The following is an 18,947-nucleotide window of genomic DNA, read 5'->3' on the forward strand; positions in this document are numbered from 1 at the left end:
GCAGATTGAAACACAAGTAGGGAACCCGGGGTCCTTGCTCTGTTGGGGCACCAGGCAGGTACCTCCAGTCATATTCTTTCCTGTCACACAGACGTCCTCAAATTTGAATCTGGCTTCCAGAGTCTACCGAGTGTATGAAGGCCTGCACGTATGTGCCATGAGGTAAACATGGATTCAGCCGGCAGCTGCTCCCTTCTGGAAAGAAACTGTTGTGTTTCAAGGGGGTAGAATGTACTGTGGACACGATCTCTTCCTTCACCCTCTAAATCAGGGACCTGCCAAGAAGCTGCTGGCAATCCAGAGGCCAACTGGAGGTCCTGGACCCCGTGCAGAGGTGCAAAGGTCCTGCCACCTGGCTGCCTTCCTCTTCACCATCACAGGTCAAAGGGCAGAACTTTAAACACCCGCTTACTCCTCCCCTGCCCAGGAGCAGCCCTGTGGCTGAGGCAGGTGCACGTGTGCCTGGAGCAGTATTTCCTAGTGAATAGACAAAGGGGAAACAGGCTCAGAGACACAATAACAGGGAGAGGGAGCAGAAAGCAAGAGAGAAACACACCCACAGAGATGAGGGATAAAAAACACAAAACAAAAGGAGAGGCAGGTCTATCAAAGAAGAAAGATTTTTAGTGAAGACAGATGAAGCCTAAACATTTCCTCGTTTAAACATCTACTGTGGAGAAGCATCTTCATTAGTCATTGCTTTCACCTGCCATTTCCAGGCATCCACTCATGACTCCTCAAGATGCCAAGAAACAGAAAGGTCCATCATGATAGTTGGGTAACTGGGTCAAGAGGTGACTGGCTCAGTGATCCAAGGCAAAAGAACAGCAGGTGTGTGGGGGTGACCTGGAAAACTGCAGCTGGAGACTCTCAAACCCCTTTGCCCACTTGCTGGTACTGGGTGTAAATTAGCTAGAGCTCCTCAGTTACTAATAGATTATAAAATGCCACTCCACCCTCTCAATTCCTACCCCCAGTCTCTCTACTCACTTCGATCTGGGTTTGTTGTTCCAGTCTAATGAGTCAGAGTGAAGATAAGAACATTATTATTTTGCTTGTAGCAGACCTGTGGCAAAAAGCACTGGCTAAAAAGATTGTGCAGTAGCAGAGGCATAGCTGGGGAAGATGTATAGGATGTTGACTTTCTATTTTCTCACCACTAAGAACTCTCTTTTTTATTATTTCTCTCACATCGATTAAATTTTCAAAGCTCATAACTACCAAGGAAACTACCTCATTTACTCCTAAGTCATTTTCATATTTATATTGCTTATGTTGATCTAGTGCAAATAACTACAAATACAGTTTTTAAAGAGAATATTAAATGCTATTGACCTAAAATAGTGATGGTAATAAAAATCAAATTTAATAAGTCTGAATGTAGGGACATGACTGTCTATTATTTTGCATACATTTCAGGTTTTTTTCCTAGTGAACATTAAGAGCATTTTTGAAAGTATATTCAGCTTTATTCTTTAAAATGGCTGACATTTTCAGATAGAAGGAGCATGTGTAATATCATAAAGTGTTTTGAATATTGAAATTAGTTCTCTGAGCACTACTTTTGGGATTCTACGTGGTAGAAATAATTCTGCCTTTATATGGATTATTTTGAAACAGAGTCTCGCTCTGTCGCCCAGGCTGGAGTTCTATGGCACTGCAACCTCCACCTCCCAGGTTCAAGTGATTCTCCTGCCTCAGCCTCCTGAGTAGCTGGAATTACAGGCATACGCCACCATGCCTGGCTAATTTTTGTATTTTTAGTAGAGACGGTGTTTCACCATGTTGGTCAGGCTGGTCTCAAACTCCTGATCCCGTGATCTGCCTTCCTCTGCCTCCCAAAGTGCTGGGATTACAGGCATGAGCCACCGTGCCTGGCCTTTATATGGATTCTAAGAGTTTACTCTTCCCCTGAGGAAAGATAATCCTTTTTATCCAAAAACTTTCTAGCCGACTGAAGTTCAATAGATGTGTTATTGAACAAATCTCTTAACCTTTCTGGGCCACAGTTTTCTTACTGGGTAAATTGAAAGATTTGAACCAGGTGTTCTATGAGGTCTCTCTCAGTTAACTTACAAGTGGGAAGGAGAAAAGAAATAGAGGTGTTGAAGGAAAGGACAGAGGCAAATGTGTCAGTACTCCTCACAGGGTGCTTGTGAAGCCTGTTTTAATTACAAGCTTTTTTGGTTTTTATGTGAACCAGTGTGTAAGAGAGAGAGAGAAAGAGAGTGAAAGAGAGAAAGAAAGGAGAGTAGAGGGAGAGGGAGATGGAGAGAAATACGTTTCTCTGTTTCTTTACCAAGGGTTCAAGAAGGCCACAGCCTTGGGCCATGAGCCAGCCCTTAGACACCGCAGCAGACATTGTCTTCAGAAATGAGGATGTTTGCAATTGTCAAATGTGTTTTGGCTTCTGGGGACTGGCTGAAATCTGCATCATACCTTGGCCAGGCTACACATAGGTTGCTGTCACTCTCCTGTCACAACTGCCATCTGCTATCCAGAGGACAGCTGCTTGGGAAATGAGGGCCCCATTAACATTCCAGTGCCTCTGGCTCTAGACCTGATAAAACCAGGGCCTTGTGCTGTGAACCTGGACAATTCCCTCTCCATTCCTGTTATTGCTGCTGAGCTGGTCATAAGGAAACCAAGAGTGAGAAGGGAATGCAACAGAAGAAAAAGACCAAAGACCTGGGTTTCAGGGCTGGGAAAGAAAGCAAGACAGAATGGAGGAAATGAGGCCTGCAGGACATGAAGTCTCAAATGTTCGCATCATCTTTACAGTAGCCTGTCACAGCTGCCTTCCATGACCCTTCAATGCCCTCATCCCTTCTCCAGATAGAAATGGAGCATCCCTTATTGGAAGCCAGACTTCAGCTGATAGCGGGTCTGAGGTAGAGTATGGCACAGATCAAAGATTGCTTTTTACCTTTACATGTAAAGTGTAAAGGGACAGAATTAGAGCATCTGCCTCTGTCTTTTTGGCCACAAAGACCATTATCAGTAGGGGAGGGGAGACCTGGAGAGTTTATATGATTGACAAAAGTCACCCAAGTTGTTTATGAGCCAAGACTGGAACAGAGCTCTTTGGGCATCTAGTCAGTGTTCTTCCCCAGTGTATTGCATAGAATGAATTTGTTGCGCTACAACACTAATGTTCTGTAACATTTCCCTGAAGACAGTGTTATAATAGTGATATCCATTTATTTATGTACTTTATATGTGTGTGTGTGTGTGTGTGTGTGTTGATTGTGTCTATATTTAGACCTCATAATTTAAATTGCTTACAATGACTCATTCATTCGCCCAATGTTTGTTGAATACTTGCTATGTGCCAGGTTCTATCATAGGTTCTAGGAGTACAAATATGTGTAAAACATGATTCTTGCTCTTAAATATAATAACTCTCAACCCGGTGGAGGAAACAAACACATTTAAAAACAAGAAGAATAGTGCAAATATAAAGAAAGCTAGACCGAGTTTATGATGCAATCAAAGAGGCAGGCACCCAACTGAAGTTAGGAGGGTGAGAAATGGTAGCAGGTCCAGGAGAAAGGTTTTCTGAGGATGTAACACCTACACTATGTCTTAAATGAGTAGTTATCAAGGCCAGGTGGGACAATATATAAGCATTTCATCCCTCAGATTCTAAGAGATGACAGTCATTATGTTATGGGACTCTGTAATCACATTTACAGTTGTCATTAACCTAGCAAGATCTTGCAATGCACTTTGGAGATCTTGCAAATAATATCTGTTGCTTGATTTGCAATGAGCTCTGAGATTGCAATTCCTGTATGGTCTAGTAGTAGTCTTAGCAGAAACCAGAAGTCTAGAAAAAGGTGAAGTAAATAATTTCAGTGAAGAACTTATAAGTCTACTAAAAACAAACCTGCCCAAGGATTCTCCCATATCTGCCTCCCCCTGTCCAGGTCTTCCTCATCCCTTCAGACTGAGTGCAAATTCCACTTCTAGGAAGCCTTCCCTGATTTCTCCAATCAGAAGTGGTCTCTCTGTTTTCTGAAGGCACAGAGGTATTACTGGCTTACTTGCCTCTAGTGTGTCCTACCTTAATTGCAGTTTCAGAAATGTACCTCATTCTCATACCTCAGAGATGTGAGAGATGGAGGGAGGAGCTGGAGCTTCAGGAGATACCACCCCCAGGGGTATCAGGAAGACATGGTAGAAAGTTGAATCAGCCCAAAGCAGAGGAGTCAGTACACACAGACACTTCCTCTCTAGTCTCTCTTCTCAGTCCATTCATCCTCCAACCAGACAACCTGTCCATTCCAACCTACATTCACTTACCTGAAGCTGATTTGCTAGGTTATTCTTCCAGGTTGTTGCATAGTGTTTCCTGGGCTTGTAACACCCTCACCATCCTTGTTCACTCCACAAATACCTACCCAAGCATTGCCTGTTTTTTCCACCCTTCTCAGACCCTTCCCTCTCTGCCCCACCCCCAGTTAAGCTCAATGACCCTTTTCAGCTTCACTGGGTCCTTGATACATTTCTGTTGTAGCACCTTCAACACCTTCATACTTCTTGGATGGTGAGCAGATTGAGGTCACAAACTATGTCTTATTGATTTAAATGTCTCCAGTACCTAATGAATGGGTAAATGAATAAATTTGTATTCTTCTTTTGTCTTCCTTACAGACTTCCTTCCAGAAACTTTGCCTTATTCATCGATATGACCCCATCACAGCACCCTTTACTTGGTAGCCTCACAATAGATGTTTGTTGTTGAATGAATGAATTAGTTATTCACACACATACTTTGACATACCAACCCACAACATTGTAATACTGAATTGATTCTTTTTAGAATGCCCTATAAAAATGAAGTGTATTTTAAATATTTATCAAAAGAATCCAACTTTGTTAATAGTTTTTAGCCCTCAAACCCCCAATGATGCCTCACCTAAGTGCTGTATGTCTCTCACAGGATGAAGCTACTTGCAGAACAATCTAGCAGAGGTCACCCTAGGAGCACACCTCAGGAACTCCTCACTTTTTGTTCCTCCTCTTTCTGTTCCCCACGCCTCCCAGGGCAACAGGAACGGGTCAAGGCACACCATGTAGTGATGGGCCAGCAAGTGGATCAAAGGAAAGAGAAGACTTCAGTCAATAGTCTTCTCACTGTGGTTTTCCTCTTCCCCATATTCTGCACTTTCTATGACCATATCTCATGACTGATGTAAATGTCAATGAGGAAGATTAAGAGAGAATCCCCAAACATAATTTTAGCCTCAAGTTCCTATATGCTTCCTAAGCAAACCTTTATCAGAGATGCAAATGAGAACTTCCTGAACCAGGTATAAATGCTCCAAAGTCCTCTCTTTAACCCTTTTGCAGAAATGAAGTCAGAACAAAAACCAGTGGTTACAATGAGCAGACATGATGCCCCTCCCCTTCCTCTACTGGTTGTTTCTTCACCTGCTGATACAGCCTCTCTTTCCCAGAGGACTGAAGGGACTCGGAACCCACACACAAGCTTGAGTTCTGCTTGTGGCTTCAATCATTGTGCTTAGGAGGTACAGAAGGGCCAAATAGTGCTGGACCACAGATGCATGAGAACTGATGCTGGCCCAGGGTTAAGGCATGAGAAAGGAGGGTGGTGCTTAGGAAAGGCCCGTGAAAAAAGATTTGAGGAAGAGAAGTCTTCTCTTCATTCTTTCTTAGGTCATCAGAGATCCTCAGTCTATATGGTGGAGCCTTGTATGAAATGGAAAATATGGCCCACCTATAGAAGAATGCAGTCCCTCAGACACAGGTGCTCAGGCTGGAAAGTAGAGACCCCACTGAATTTCAGGCCCCAGACATCTCTGCCAGCTGTCTGCATACAGGCCCCACTGTACGCAGCAGCCTCAAGACCACCACCTAGCCTGTGTCTCACTCCCTCCTGCCTAAACTCTCAGAACCTACCAACTGCAGCACACTCCAGATTCAACACCCACCCTGGATGGGGCTGAGACCAGAGTGCCCATCTCTGTTTTATGGAAAGAAAAACTGTTACCTCTCTCACCCCTCCACTGCTTTCCTACATCTTTGCTGCCCTATGTGCCCCACCATTTCCTCACCTTTCTCTGTCTCTCTTTCCCCTCAGGCCAGGAGGAACCAGCGTGAGTCCATGCTGCTCAGAAACCAACAGCTGTGCTCCACATGTCGAGAAATGAAAATGGTAGGCAAGGGGGAAGACAGAAATGGGCACAGGCATCTCAGGGTGCAGCACTGCGCTTCCCCACCAAGCCCTGTGGAGAGAGATAGCGATGGGACCTGTTGCAAGGAGGGCCTAGATAAAGGCTGCCAAGGAGGAACGGTTGGTCCTGGAAGCAGCATCAACTGACAGAACATGGTAAACCTTCTCCATTTCAACAAGCCAAAGGGTAACCAAGACAGGTGGGCCAGAGTAAAGATGCAATGAGCCACTTCGCCTTGGGCTCCTAAGTAACTACAGACTCTCAGAGGCTTAGGAGATTATGGAGCTCCTTCTCCCTCCTTAATGTAGCCCTCACGCAACACATATGCACACACTCATTTCTCCACCATTGCAATCAGAAGACAAACAGCTTCGTCTTTGGGTTTACTGTTAATTTAGTTTGCACCTCAAGAGAAAGACTGGGGAGAGAGTCTATAGTACTTTCTAGGTGTCAGCTGCCTTGGATACTTGTAATATGTAGTGGAGAATGGTGGTCAGGAAGGAGTATTAGGAAAAGAAAGAAGGAGAGCAAGGGAGATGTGGAGGGAACAAAAACGAACTTCTGCCACCTATCACAGTTGCTGAAGAAGAGGCCTGATTCAGGAAGGATGCTAGACTAGGCTGGAGTTAGGACTTGGGTTAATTTAAGAATTAGAGTTAGCGTTGGGATGGTTGTTAGCATCAGGGTAAGGAAGAGGCTTTGGTTAAGGGTTAATTTAGCAACATGGTTAGGTTTGACGTAAGAGCTGAAGAAGGGTTTCTTCAACTCTGATATCCTATAATTCTCCTTTGACTTCGGGAGAAAGGTGGGGCTAAATGTGTAGGCTAAATGTGCTTTTAAGGAATGGAAGAAACATGGAAGGTATAAGAGAAGCTCCTTCACTGAGTTCATGGCAAGTCTTCAGGTCAGTCGGATATGAAAGAGAGTGGCAGTTTTGTGAAATTTTTATGTGGGATTTAGAAATTTAACTGAAGCTGCTGGCAAAGCTGCACCTGGATGTTGCCATCTATGTTCATTTTCTACATAATTAGGGTCACTATGTTAAATATTAGCATTGGCTGGAGTCTGGGAAACTAGAATTGGGATTTCTCCTGGTCTTATTCCTGGAATCCCTTGTGTCCACATTTAGAATGCACTAACCCCAGGCCTAAGCTGGCCTTGGCCAGCTGGCACACTTGAGACATCAGCAGCAGTCCTCTTTCTCAAGACCTCTTCTCTGACCTTTGCCCTTGTCCAGGAATGATAGAAGTAGAGCCACATGTTGTAATTTTACCATTTATTGCAGCTTCTAAAAGGAAGGACTTCAAACACAAAAGTGCCCAGGGACTCTTCTCTACTGCTGTCAGAACCTAGTGAGAAACTACAGAAAGTTAGAAAACAAACATGAAATACCCTTGCCTCACTCTATGCGGTAGCACCTCAAAGTCCTCCCAAGAGGAGGGACTGCAGATCTGCTATAGTCACTGTGACACCCCTTCTTTCTCAGCAGTGAGTTGAATGGAAATACTGGGGAATATATAAAAAGACTCCTAGGAATAGAAGGGAACTTCCTCAACCTAATAAAGAGCAGCTTGAAAAACCAACAGCTGACACCCTGCTTAATGGTAAAAGACTGGATACTTTCCCCTAAGATTAGAAACAAGGCAACAATCTGTTCTGTTGTTGTCAGTCTGTTCCTGACACTTCTACTCAACATTTTACTATACATGCTAGCCAGAAACACAAGAAAAAGAAATAAAAGCCATCCACATTAGAAAGAAAGAAGTACAGCTAGTCTATTTGCAGATGATATGATCTTATATAGAGAAAGTCCTAAGGAATGCACAGAAAACTATTAGAGTTAATAAATGGGTACAGCAGTGTTGAGGATACAAGATCAATATATAAACCTTAATTTATGTTAATAGCAGTGAACAATCCAAAAATGAAGAAAATAATGCCGTTTGTAATAGCATCAAAAATTATTTTGGAATAAATTTAACAAGAGAAGCACAAGAGCTATACAATGAAAAGTATAAAACATTGTGGAAAGAAAATTTAAAAGGCCTAAACAAATGGAAAGAACCCTGTGTTTTGGATTGGAACACTTAACATTGTAAAGATGGATATACTCCCCCAAATTGATCTACATATTTAATGTAATCCTCAAAATCCCAGATGCCATTTTATAGAAATTTGCAGTCATATCTTAAAATTTATATTAAAATGCAAGAGATCCAGGATAGCCAAACAATCTTTAAAAAGAAGAACAAAGTTGGAGGTCTCACACTTCTTGATTTTAAAACTAACTACAAAGCCATGGTCAGGACTGTCTGTTGTTCATTGCTCTTAATAGAAATTAAGTACTGTGTGGTACTTCCATAAACATAGACAAATAGATCAATGGAATAAAATTGAGAGTTCAGAAGTAAATTCTTACATTTATGAACAATTGATTTTTGACAAAGGCACCAAGACAGTTCAATGAGGAAAGAATAGTATTTTCAATAAGTGGTACAGGGGCAGCTGCATAGATACATGCAAAAGAATGAATTTGTACCTCTTCCTCACACCATGTACAAAAATAACTCAAAATAGGTCAAAGACCTAAATGTAAGACCTAAAACCATAAAACTCTTAGAAGAAAACATAGGTATAAAGTTTCATGACCTTGGATAAGGCAATGGTTTCTAAGATAGGACGCCCAAAGCACAAACAACAAAAGAATATAGATAAATCAGTCTTCAGCAAAATTTTAAACATTTGTGCTACAAGGAACATCATCAAGAGCATGACAAGACAACCCAAATATTTGCAAATCAACAGATGAAGGATTATATCAGATAGGGGACTAGTATCTGGAATATATAAGGAACACTTACAACTCAACAATAAAAAGGCAAACACCCTAGTTGAAAAGTGAGCAAAAAGTTTTAATAGACACTCTCTAAAAAAGATCTACAAATGACCAAAAAACATATGAAAAGATACTCAACATTATTTGTTATTAAGCAAATGCAAATCAAAACTACAATGATATACACTTTCCATGCACTAGGATGGCTGTAATAATATTAATAATAAAACAGTGGATAATAACAAGTGTTGGCCAGAATGTGGAGAAATTAGAACCCTCATAAATTGCTGATGGGAATGTAAAACAGTACAGTTAATTTGGAAAACAGTTTGGGAATTCCTCAAAACCTTAGACACCGAGTTACCATATGACCCAGCAATTCCATTCCTAAACATGTACCCAAGAGAATTAAAAACATATTCACACACAAACTTCTACAAGAATGTGCATAGCAGCCATATATTAATAGCTGAAAAGTGGAAACAACCCAAATGCTTATAGCTTGATTAATGAATAAACAAAATGTGGTCTATCTATATAATAAAATATTAATCATAAAAAAGAATGAAGTACTAAAACATGCTACAACATGGATGAACCTTGAAAACATTTTGCTAAGTAAAAAAAACCAGATGCAAAAGTTCACATATTATATTGGTTCCATTTATATGAAATGTCCAAAATAGGAAAATTCATAGAGACAGAAAATAGACAGTGGTTGTCAAAGATTGGGGGGAAGAGTGAGTGAGAAGTAATTGCTAATAGGTATGTGGTTTCTTTTTGGGGTCAAGAAATGTTCTAGGAGTAAATAATGGTGATTGTTTTACAACTTTCTGAATATACTAAAAAATACTAAATTGTACATTAAGATGGTGACTTATGATACATGATATCATAAATACCAATAAAAAGAAATTAGCACTAAATAAAAGCACAAAATGAATGAATCTCAAAAAAATGTAAATAGGACCTGGTTATGTAACTACTCATATTCCTATGTAACCTTGGGCCAGAAGCTCAATCATTGAGTGCAGAAGAAATACCTACTGACAGTTATGGTTGTGAATCACCAGAAATATTTGCCTTAGTTTTATATAGGCTGTGTTTTATGACATCTCTGCTCCAAACAGCTCATCTTCCCCTTCATGCAACTATTTTGTAGTCCTTCTGTTATCTGCATTGCTCTCTAATTAACACTTTCAAGCCCCTTAAAAGTAGGATGGTCAAGCTAGACATACTGTAAACAGATATTCTCTAGCATATATTTAAAAATTGTTTCAAAATAAATTAAGTTTATTTCAACATATATTTATTGATTGTCTGCCATGGGCCAGGTACTTAGGTAATCTGCAAAGAAAAAAAAAAAAGAAAGACATAAAGACCTGTCTTTAAGGAGTCAACAAATAAATAAATAATGACAATAGAATGTGATCAAAGTAAATAGAAATAGATCTGATGAGGAGTGAAGGGGCAGTGAAAGTAAATATCAGGGAAGTCTTCCTTGAAGAAAAAAGACTATTCAGGGTTTTCAAGAGTGAATAGGAGTCTACCACACTACCTTTTTTCTCAAAAACAAAAATCCTGTCTTTGGCAGGCAGCTCTGTTCTGATGTCACCCCTGTAGCACAGTTCATTCATACAACAGCACTGGCTGGATTTAGGGGATTTAGGACAGGAATCATGCTATTCAGGAGGAGTTAGGGTTTCCTGCATCTTCCCTTGTAGCAGAGTCAACTTTAGATACATTTTTGAATAAAGCAGTCTGTCTCTGGCACATTCTCATCCACTTTTTATGTTTAGAAATCTCTCCTCAGGTTCTTACTAAAGCCTTGGCTGCCCCCACTATGCCCAGAGACTCCTTGTTACCAGATCACCTCCTCTTCCTCTCCCATCCTTTCTTCAGCTAATGAGTTAGGAGAACAAGCTGATTAAATATAGTATGTTCTTGGCATTTGTATAGCCTTTGCATTGGTTTTTTTTTTTTTTTATTTTTTATTTTCAAGCACTTCTAAAGGTCCTTAAGACATTGTAATTGTAACTTTGTTATGTCATAAACTGAAATCATGAGTCGCTTGGTACATGTCACTTAGTAGAGTGACCTGCACCCACATCTTCGTGATTATCATTTTATTATTATAGCTACAATAATTTTTGAGAAATAATGGAAAAATGCTTCCTAGTGAAAACATTCTTAAAAGAAAACCAACATCTAGTGCTGGGAACAAATTCGGAAAAGTTCAAGAAAGTGCTGTTTCTTAACCAAAAATACTGTAACTGTGCATTGATTTTAGGCCTGTGTGAAATACACCTTTAAAATTTCAAGTATGCTTCAAGGTGGGTTCATTCATTCACTAATTTGTTCAAAAATATTTCTTAAACAGACATCGTGTTAGCAGCTGGAAATACAAAAATAGAGACAAGGACTATGCCCTCATAAAGCTGCAAGTCTATTAGGGAACCCAGACATTACACAAGTAACTACAATATAAAGGTTATGAGTATTTTGATCCAGGAGGCCCTAAGAACATAGAGCGGAGGACTACCGAACAGTAGTCCAGCAGTCAGCAGTCTCTGAGAAAGTGATAGCCAGCCTGAGACCTCAAGAACATGTGTGTGTTGGGGGTGAGGGCATCTAAACAAACCGATTTTAAAGATTTACTAAATCTGTATATCTAATTTCAACTGATATCCAGGGAAGAACAATGACGCTGACTTGAGGGAAGGGTGAAATCTTCTGGTTCATTCACATCACAAAATGTATGATGTATGAAGGACTTTGATATCAAATACAACTCAAATTCTCTAAAGTGGTATATTACGTATTTAAATTAGAATGCAGTTATAGGCAGCATTCTAAATGAGACTTTCTTCTTGAGGTACAACCAAGAACAGTGAAAATTCCAGATGATCCAAAAGTATCCTTTGAGAATTTTATGAGTCATAGGTAAGTCAACAATTTAAATCAGGACATAACTTAATTCTCATTAATATCTGAGGACACAGGAGAGTGGATTGAGAAGCATAGTTAGAGGAATGTTTAAGGAATGCTTTGGGAACAGGCTTCTTGACTGTTTTTTTTTTTTTTTTTTTTTTTTTTTCAGGTTAAACCAAATCATTAGATCAAAAAAGAAAGTTCACCTTTTTGCTTGAACAACTACTGAAAATATTGCAGAAAGTATAATCTTCCTTTCCACCTTCACAAGAACAATATAAGAAATAGAATAGGAAATTTCTTTGATAATTCAGATGGAACTAAATACAAATTCTCCATGCAGATGACATATCTAATCTGCAAGATATGGAAGATTACACATAATCATTCCTTAGTCCAAGATGTTCTCTGCTACGTTTTAGTAACTAAAAATTCTCTTTATCAGTTTGTTTGGTTGTTATTTAAAGCTTTTTATTTTCTTTATCAAGATCGAGTATAACAGATATAAAATCCAATTGGAATTCTGATTAGTTTTTTTGTGTGTTTTGTGTTGTTTTGTTTTTTCTTTTTGAAATGGAGTCTCTCTCTGTCGCCCAGGCTGCAGTGTGGTGGCGCAATCTTGGCTCACTGCAACCTCCACCTCCCAGGTTCAAGCAATTCTCCTGCCTCGATTTCCCAAGTAGCTGGGATTACAGATGCCCACCACCATGCCTGGCTAATTTTTTTTTTCTTAGCGGAGATGGGGTTTCACCATGTTGGCCAGGCTGGTCTCAAACTCCTGACCTCTGGTGATCTACCCACCTGGGCCTCCCAAAGTGCTGTGATTACAGGTGTCAGCCACTGCGCCCGGCCTGGTTTTTCAAAGATATTTTTTCTTCTATATTTAACTATTAGGGAAGAAGGACTCTGTTTTTACTGTATTACGACATGCAAAACATGGACCCATTCTGAATAGGACATCAACACAGGTCAACTTGCATTGCAATAGATGGTTGGAAGGTAGACATACACTCACCCTGACATATGACTAACCAAAAAAGCTATATGTAATCTAATGGCCATTTTAATTTTTTCCTCATACAGAAAGCAATAATGTGGAAAAATAAATAGGTTTTTTTAACATTATATTGCACAGTGGTACATGTCCTGATTCCATTTATGACCTTAGGGCCATTTGTTCCAGACTCAAATATAGACCCAGATACACTGAAAACATGTACCCAGTTCCTGGCCAAGGTAGACAAGGTTATGGAAGAAGTGGCTATTTGAGCAGTACAAGCTCCATCAATAATAACATTTACCTGTACTGACTCTATACTTTTAAAGAGCTCTTATACAATAGAAGTAATTCTAACAAATATTCATTATGAACTTTAAATGGAAAACTGAAGCATCTAAAATCAGAGATTTCTGAGCAAAATTCCACCCTTCTGTGAAATAACCTTTTGAAATTTGTTGCCCCATTTTACTTATCTTGCAAGTTTTGTACTTTATTTAAATGCAAAATCCCAGAACATTAATTAGTTGTATTTTAAACAAATAGCTCTTATCCCTCTAAAACTAAGATCAAGGATTGAACCAATCCTAAAATCATGTCGACATCAACCAGATGTATCATGAGACTGATTATTGTATTCTTTTTTTCAGTGTTATGGAGGAAAACATACAACTTCTGTTTGAGACTTAACTAGAGTAACTATAAAGCAAGGGCCTGGTTCTATCTTGAACTTTTCCAAATTTGTTCCTAGCACTAGATGTTGGTTTCTTTTTTCATACTTTTTTAGTATCACTGCATATGTAGGCAAGTGCAATTATCTTCACAGAAATTATGTTTTTTTAAAAAGTGACTTTAATTATAGCCATTGCAGGAATTATAATACTTATGGAATGAAAAGAATGAAGGAAAAAAGGAAGAGAAGGAGAAAAGATGGCAGGATAGATATATATTTGTTGAATTGTAGAATAGACAGAGTTTAAACTATTCAGTTCTGAACATACCATCTGCCTGTTTGCCCAAAATGGATAATAGAAGGGGTTTTGCTTTCTCTTTTTCTCAATCTCAGTGGCAATTGATTAAAGCAAACTGGCTTAACTCGCTATATTTTTGGTAGCAAAGCAAAAATAATCTTGGAAGATATTTGTGGAAGTAGAAACCATGAAATGAATGTAGAGCCTTAGATGGCCCATCAAAGTTTACTAATGTGTTAGTCTTTAGAAATTAAGCAATTTAAACTAATGTAGAAGTGGTTTTGACTTACATGCATTTTCCTCAAGGGTCACCTCCACAGCCTTGGCCACCAGAAGAAATAGGATGTGGTTAGGGCATTTTCTGTGAAATGGGAAGGTTCTAACCAAAATATTTTCTCAGCTTTACTCTTTAAGGGTAGATTATTGATCTGGAAGAGTTCTGGTTTTTTTGTTTTGTTTTGTTTTGTTTTGTTTTGTTTTGTTTTCTGGAAATTGGAGAACTCTTTCCTTTATTCCTCCTATTTGCAGACCACATATGTTCTGACAGTGGAATAAAACATTCAAAATGAAGGTTTTATCAAAAATCCATGAAAACAACGCTAATCAAAAAGAGGTTGAGAATTAGCAGTCTTTGGACCAATCATCTCGCATTGCTAGAAAGTGGCTTGATCACCAGGTTAACAGGTCTGGATTCAAGAGATCACATGTGTTTAAAAATGTATAAAGAGCCCGGGCACAGTGGCTCACACCTGTAATCCCAGCACTTTGGAAGGCTGAGGTGGGCAGATTGCCTGAGGTCAGGAGCTTTAGACCAGCCTGGCCAACATGGTGAAACCCCATCTCTACTGAAAATACAAAAATTAGCCAGGTGTGGAGGTGTGCGCCTGTAATCCCAGCTACTCAGGAGGCTGAGGCAGGAGAACCACTTGAACCCGCGAGGCAGAGGTTGCAGTGAGCTGAGATCACACCACTGCACTCCAGCCTGGGCAACAAGCGCAAAAACTCCATCTCGAAAACAATAAATAAATAAATAAATAAATAAATAAATAAATAAATAAATAAATAAAAATGTATAAAGACACATTTCTTTCTACCAAGTCCTAGCCAATTAACTAATGTGTTTTCTTATTTCTTCCAATCAGAATGATGAGTCTTCATCAACCCAAATTCCAGACTACCCTTGAGCCTTTCCATGATGACATCCCAACAGGTTTGCTTTCTTTTAGAGTACTTATAGTGTGAAACATACTAGAAAAAAATGCCATAGAATAAAAGTCTGATCCCTAAAATAATTTCTAAATTTCCTGAGAAAATTCTCACTTTCTATCCCTTTCTTTTTCACACATTGTCTTTTGACCTGCTGGGATTGGTTCACAGCCCTTCTTTCACTCCAGCACCACCTGTGCCCTCCTTAGGCCTCACTTGCCCTTATCCATGTCATGTTCCTTCCCAGGATCTGTCCACAACATATGGCTGAAGACTTCCAGGGAGATGGGGTACAAACAAAATAAAAGTTCCCCTATTGGCAGTCCTGATGGTATCAATAAAAATGGGAGGGGAACTGCATCTCTATACCCTCAGAGTGGCCTCACCAAGGCCCTGAACCTTTCACTCCACCAGCTCCCTAAAATACCTGCCTTCTCCCAGCAGCTGCCTGTGCTATTCTTGCCTTCACTTGCTGTTGATAGAAACAAGGAAAGAAATTCTATTTCAGGCTTCAGCATTGACCTAAGTCTCAGCTTTAGTTAAGGCAACACTGGGCTGGTGAAGATGGAGTGAGCCATTATTTGGGGTAATATAATTCAAGGGCTTACTGCAGCACAGGCTGTCACTTTAGTGACTGTCCATTTTCTCATTTGCTCCCATATTAACTGAAGCCACTTGAATTTTTCTTTCATTTGATACATACAGTAAAGAAAATCAGGATCACTTTCCTCACTCTATACTTTTGGAAAACTCTTTTATCTTAGGAGGTTGCAGGGGAACTAGGCCAGAACTAAAAAGACATTTAGAAAGGAAATTTGAGGATTGAAGGGGTGTCTTGGGGGGATGCCAAAAGGGACGATGAGAAACTCAGGTTACAGTTGAGGTTTGGGGATATCCACTCGAGTGGGATGAAAGTCTTCCAGTCCTAATCAATCACTTCTTATGTATCCCAAAATATTGGCCTAGCTCATGGCTCTCATTCAGCCAAAGTGAAACCAAGAGCCTGGAGCTAAGAGTACCCACCCAACAAAAGCTACCCACTCTGCTGTTCCCTGGTCTATGACCACTTCATTCTTTTGAAGTCAAGAGAACATGGGTTATAGGCATGTGCAGTTGATGTCATAGTTATCTCTGCCAGTCACACACTCATTCAGAGTTTCCTTTGGACCTGGATTTTTTCAGACCTGCCTTGCAAAGGAATGAATCACACACACATACACACACACACACACACACACACACCCCATTGTATACCTTTCCCTCAGCAAGAATATATTTTTTGGCCCTAGAGAACAATGTAACAAGATGCCTTTCATCAATTTATTATCTCTGGGAGTATACTTCAATTAGCAATTTAAGAGCTAGATTTTGTGTGCTCAGGAACAGCATGTTATGTTCTTGCACGGCCCTGGTTCTTATCCATAGAGTTCATCCCAGAACAGTGATCTTAGAGGTGGGACTACAGGGAGAGTAGTTGTAAAACTTGCTAGGAGCTGAAGCTTGGTAGATCTACTGTTTATTATAGTCATGACCCTTCTGAGCTGACTTTGCTCTTGTATGTGCTCTTAGAGGTCATGGAAAAGGCACTAGCCTAGAAGCAATGAGACCTTGGTAGGAATCCTAGTCTTGCTGTATAGGCTTGGTCTCTGTGTTCTCACCGGTAAAACCAGAATAGCATGTTGTCCCACTGAAAGCTAGACCTTTGGTACAAGTAGCCTTCACCTTTGACTGTCACCAGGAAAACTGCTGACACTGCACCAGCCCCGCTGGTTTATATAGCTTAGACTTGTCCATACTGTGATACTTGCTGCTTATTGCTGAAGCCAGCTTCCACCTGTGCTGTGTTCCCTGTGGATTGCTACAAATACCAAGTGACTGACTTATCCCAGTGAACAACATTACCGCCAATGACTGTCTAACTCAACTGTTGGTCACAATGATTGCTAGCATTTTTTTCTGGACTCTGCTTTTCGTTACATATTATCAATAATTATTAATGACAACTAAGGAAATAGAAAGAACTTATCTTTACAAGTGATGGAGATTCCTTCACGAATCTTTGACCTGATCCCAGAATCCCATGATACCCATGGACTCTTAATCTCAATAAACATTAATATAGATGCTAACCACCTGATGTGAGCCTACCACCTGGCACAGTGGTAGGATATGGCACACAGAGCACTGGGTTAGGATTAAGGATATCTGGGTTCTGGTTCTTAGTCCATTAGTGCCTGTGACCTTAGGCTGCTGTTCCCTCTTCAGTACAGTGATGAGACTGAACTGGAACCAAGGTTTGTGATCCTGTAATGTCTCTATCTCTCATTCAGTTGGACTTTGTTCTCTGGAGCTTGTTCCAGAGAATTCAGAGTTCCAATTCTCTTAGTCACTCAGTGATTCCCAATGGGAAGGTGTTATTTCACACACTGGTTTACCCCCATTCAAGTAATCTGTCTTCTGGAAAAATTGAATAATAAATCTTTATTGATTCAAAAAATTGAATAATAAATAATAAAAACTTTTAATAAATCATATTTGAAGAAGAGGTAGGGTAAGGATTTTAAAGAACCCCAAAATAAATTATTTCACAAAATACAGTTTTCTTTTGAAATACAAGTACTTTCTCTCCCTACTGTAGCCTTTTTGTAAGATCATATTTATTTCTTATTTTTATTTTTTTAAAGAACGGAACTATATATGTGTCCCTTAAAAGTCTCCTGAGAATTGAATCCTCTTTTCTCTTTGACTCGTATTACAACATCAGACATGTTTTATCTTCATTTTTAATTTAATGGGTAATGACGTCTAATACTTCAGTTTTGTTTCTGGATACTCTTTTTGGCCTCATTGACAAGATTTGTAAAAGTTTAAATGTTGCGAGGGGAAAAGGCAATTTTATTAAAAGAAATTATTAGGTGAATTTTTTGTTCCATTTTCTTTTTTTCGTTTTCGTAAGAAAAAATAAAAGGTGGATTTGAAAAACAAATTATTAGGTGAATTTTAAATCTGTTTTATAAGGTTGAAGAAGTCTTTGTTGGCCTGTGCTTATTTTGAGTTTCTTTAAGAATAGAATCTAAATAGTCCTTGTCCTTCCTTCCTTCTTGTACTGTCATCCAGAAAGCATTCACTACAGACTGCCCATTCTGGGCCCCAGGACAGCTGTCTTCCATGGATTACTCACAGAGGCCTACAAAACTCTAAAAGAGAGACAACGTTCTTCCTTGCCCAGAAAGGAACCAATAGCCAAGATGATGAGGCAGTGAGCAGTAGGAGCTCATCACCTCCCAGACTCCCAGAGAGAAAATAACCTCACCAAGTCAATCTTTGACACTGGCACCTTCTCCTCACAATTTTCTCTCCTCTCCCAAAAGATGATTTAATTTTGCCTTCCTAAGATTGCTAGTATTCTAGCTGTTACCTCTATCTTCTCTCTCATGTCTCCTAAAGATAAAATGGTTTAATTTATATGATTATAAAGATCTGTTGATGAAAATGGAACATGGTAACTGTCTCTCATTTTATTTTGTTAAAGATTCCTCTCTATGTTAAAGTGGAAAACATCCTTCTGTTTTTAAGCCACAAGTTTTCTGTGAAAGTTATTTCAGCTCTTTCCTCAGGACAGGGGCCAGAGATGGCTCCATGAAATCTCTCATGAATTCAGCTTATTAAGAATAAAGGAATAGGCTAGGTGCGGTAGCTCACACCTGTAATCCCAGGACTTTGGGAGGCCAAGGCGGGTGGATCACCTGAAGTCAAGTGTTCAAGACCAGCCTGGTCAACCGCGGAAACCTGTCTCTACTAAAAAT

General features: G+C 39.7%; 2 protein-coding genes across 1 annotated transcript in view; one reads left to right on the forward strand and one right to left on the reverse strand.

Annotated features, from left to right (window-relative positions):
- Positions 1-18,636, forward strand: part of C1H1orf105 (chromosome 1 C1orf105 homolog) — a 48,198-nt gene extending 29,562 nt beyond the window's left edge. The window contains exons 4-7 of the mRNA XM_023207175.2: positions 6,107-6,181; positions 11,912-11,979; positions 15,078-15,145; positions 18,259-18,636. Coding sequence (XP_023062943.1) covers positions 6,107-6,181; positions 11,912-11,979; positions 15,078-15,145; positions 18,259-18,404 — 357 coding nt within the window. The 3' untranslated portion in view covers positions 18,405-18,636. The remainder of the gene's footprint in view (positions 1-6,106; positions 6,182-11,911; positions 11,980-15,077; positions 15,146-18,258) is intronic.
- PIGC (phosphatidylinositol glycan anchor biosynthesis class C) overlaps positions 1-18,947 on the reverse strand; it is an 87,136-nt gene that overhangs the window by 8,814 nt on the left and 59,375 nt on the right.

Source organism: Piliocolobus tephrosceles, chromosome 1 (assembly GCF_002776525.5).
Source record: "Piliocolobus tephrosceles isolate RC106 chromosome 1, ASM277652v3, whole genome shotgun sequence".
In the NCBI taxonomy this organism is placed as follows: domain Eukaryota; kingdom Metazoa; phylum Chordata; class Mammalia; order Primates; family Cercopithecidae; genus Piliocolobus; species Piliocolobus tephrosceles.